This window comes from Anopheles aquasalis, chromosome 3 (assembly GCF_943734665.1).
Source record: "Anopheles aquasalis chromosome 3, idAnoAquaMG_Q_19, whole genome shotgun sequence".
Lineage (NCBI taxonomy): Eukaryota > Metazoa > Arthropoda > Insecta > Diptera > Culicidae > Anopheles > Anopheles aquasalis.
In genome coordinates, this window is record NC_064878.1 from 11,470,001 (window position 1) to 11,472,500 (window position 2,500).

The window sequence follows — 2,500 nt, forward strand, 5'->3', positions numbered from 1 at the left end:
TATGGAGGTAAGCAGAGCATGCCGCGTGTGTATCTGTTGTTGTTGTTGTTGTTGTTGTTACCGAGCGTATGCCGCGCCTGTCCATCTAGCCAGCCAGCCTCCAATATGGCGTCGTTTCGCGAATCACCATGCGTCCACGGGTGCGTGGTCGGTTCGGAAATGCATGATTTTGGCAACTGTATGTTCGATTTTCCGATTGCTTTTGCCATGTTTCTTCCGCCTTTCGGAAAACCCCCCCATTTTCAGCCATTTTGCCAATGCTTACTCTAATTTCTACAGACAGTGAGAACAGGTCGAACATATTTGAGGTGGAGACGTCTTGCTCCGCATTTAATTTTTCACCCAGTTTTCACTCGCCCAAATACTGTTCGAACAGAGCACGTGCATCTGTGCTTCGTGGATGAAATGCTCATTCCCGAACACCTGACCGTTTTTCTACGAACGGAAACTCGGGGGAAATGTTATTCGTTTTCGTTGGGGGGTGGCGGCTCTATGTTGTGACAATTTCCATCCAGCGTTCGGGTGGGCGAGCTGGTGCTTCCATAAGTTATGTGATTGCGCTTGTGATTGATATATGTTTCATCGATCGATAATTAGTTTTAGTCCCTTGCTCTCTCTCGCTCTCCACAGACTCTGTGTATGTGTTGAGAGCTTCGATGGAGGCGACAGACAGGGCGTTCGTCTCCCTCTACCGTTCGGCGACGTGTTTTTGTATGATTTTGTTGCTTTCCAGGTCAAGTTTGTTTGGGTTTCTGAGTTTGGAGGGGGCGGTTGAACTGCAAGTAGGTCACATTTTTTTTTACATACATCCGAGTCGATGTTATTCGGTGTATTTTGTCGCCAGTTTTTTTTTTGTTGCTTCCGAGAAAGGGGGCTGGAGGGGGAATGCTAGCGCTGGCTTGTTTACATGAATTGTCGCCTACTCCATGGCAGTGAAACTTCTGCGTTTTGACTTTGACATTGCAAATCATAGTAAGCTCCGAATCCGAAGCATGGATGGCATCGTTTGAATTGAATTGATGTGTGAACGACTGAGATCTACCGGTACACGATGGACTAACGTGGGTTCTCTCTTGTGTATTCCAATTTTAGGTGGCAAACGTGCAGCACAGTTGAAGGAACAGGATGCATACCTGTACGGAAAACAGTATCCCTTGCATGCCGCTGCCGTCATGGGCCGTACGTTACAGCCCGCCGAACGAGCAACGGCGTCCTACAATCAGCAGGGTGGCGGCGGTGGCCGTTGGGGTAAGAGCAACAATCAGCTCAAGATCCAGCACATCTCCAACGGACCGGACGCGTTGCGCCAGTTGAAGAACAACAACGGCACTGGTGGCCCAGGGGCGGAAGGTGGTGGTGCTGGCAAGCAGTCGGCCACCTTCTTCGACTACAATTCGTTCCACCGGGTGCTGCCGAACGGGAGCCACCAGTGTACCAAGTGTTTGCGCGAGTTTAAGTACCGGAGTTACTACAAGAACCATTTCATCAGTCAGCACGATCCGACCAAACCGTTCAAGTGCCGCAAGTGTCACTACACCTTCCGCAACGAGCGCTGGCTGAGCGTGCACATGCGTTCGCACGTCGGCCCGGACGCGTACAGTTCCCTCACGGATGCCATCACCGACGGTAGTGGCGGTGGAGATCCGCTGAATGCTGGTACGGGTGGGGCGGACGGTGAGTTCGCTTGCACCCGGTGTGACAAGGCGTTCCCCATCTTTGTGCTGCTGAAGCGGCACGTCGTGGAAGCGCACATGGACCCGGAAAACCGTGGTCTCGAGTGTCCGCACTGCTTGCTGGTGTTCGATCAGCAGACCAGCTTCCTGCGCCATTTGCAGAAGCACCGCAAGGACAAGCTGGACCAGCAGGCGGGTCCGCAATTGTCGATGAAAGATGATACCACCGGTGCCAGTTCCGATTTGCGGTGCAACGTTTGCAACATTCGCTTCCCAAGCCGTGCTATCTACATGAACCATATGACACGGAAGCACGTTCTGGCGACTCCCTCGACGGTGGCTACCGAAGATGCCGACGCACAGTTGCGCCAGTGCACGGTTTGCAATCTTCGCTTCGCGAGTCGTGCCCTGTACGCGGAACATTTGTTGCAGAAGCACGGCCTGAAGGCACTGGCGGACGATACGGAAGGCGGTGACGGTGAGGGTAGTGGCGAAACGTCAGAGCGAGAACACGCATGTACCGTCTGTTCGGCAACGTTTGCGCGCGAAACTGGCCTCAACAGGCACATGCGAGAGAAGCATGCCGAGATACTGATCGAAATGAACAGCGAGCTTGCCTACCTTTGTCGCGTGTGCTCCGCTGAGTTTGCCGACCAGGAGCAACTGCAGACGCACGCCGATACGCACACGGAAGCGGAACGGTCGGAAGCTGCGGCTGCCATTGCTGCGGAGCGTCTCGATCGTGACGCAAAGGAAGGTTTACAATCAGAGCAGCAAGGGCACCAGCGTCGTAACGATGGTGACGGTGAGGTAGAGGACGATGGTGG

At 53.6% G+C, this 2,500-nt stretch overlaps 1 protein-coding gene across 4 annotated transcripts in view; it reads left to right on the forward strand.

The window, feature by feature from the left end:
* Window positions 1-2,500, forward strand: part of LOC126578115 (uncharacterized) — a 14,183-nt gene that overhangs the window by 5,185 nt on the left and 6,498 nt on the right. For all 4 annotated transcript variants that reach the window (XM_050240392.1, XM_050240393.1, XM_050240394.1 and 1 more), the window contains exons 2-3: window positions 1-7; window positions 1,093-2,500. The exon at window positions 1-7 is cut by the window's left edge; the exon at window positions 1,093-2,500 is cut by the window's right edge and continues 1,633 nt beyond it. In XM_050240392.1, coding sequence (XP_050096349.1) covers window positions 1-7; window positions 1,093-2,500 — 1,415 coding nt within the window. The remainder of the gene's footprint in view (window positions 8-1,092) is intronic.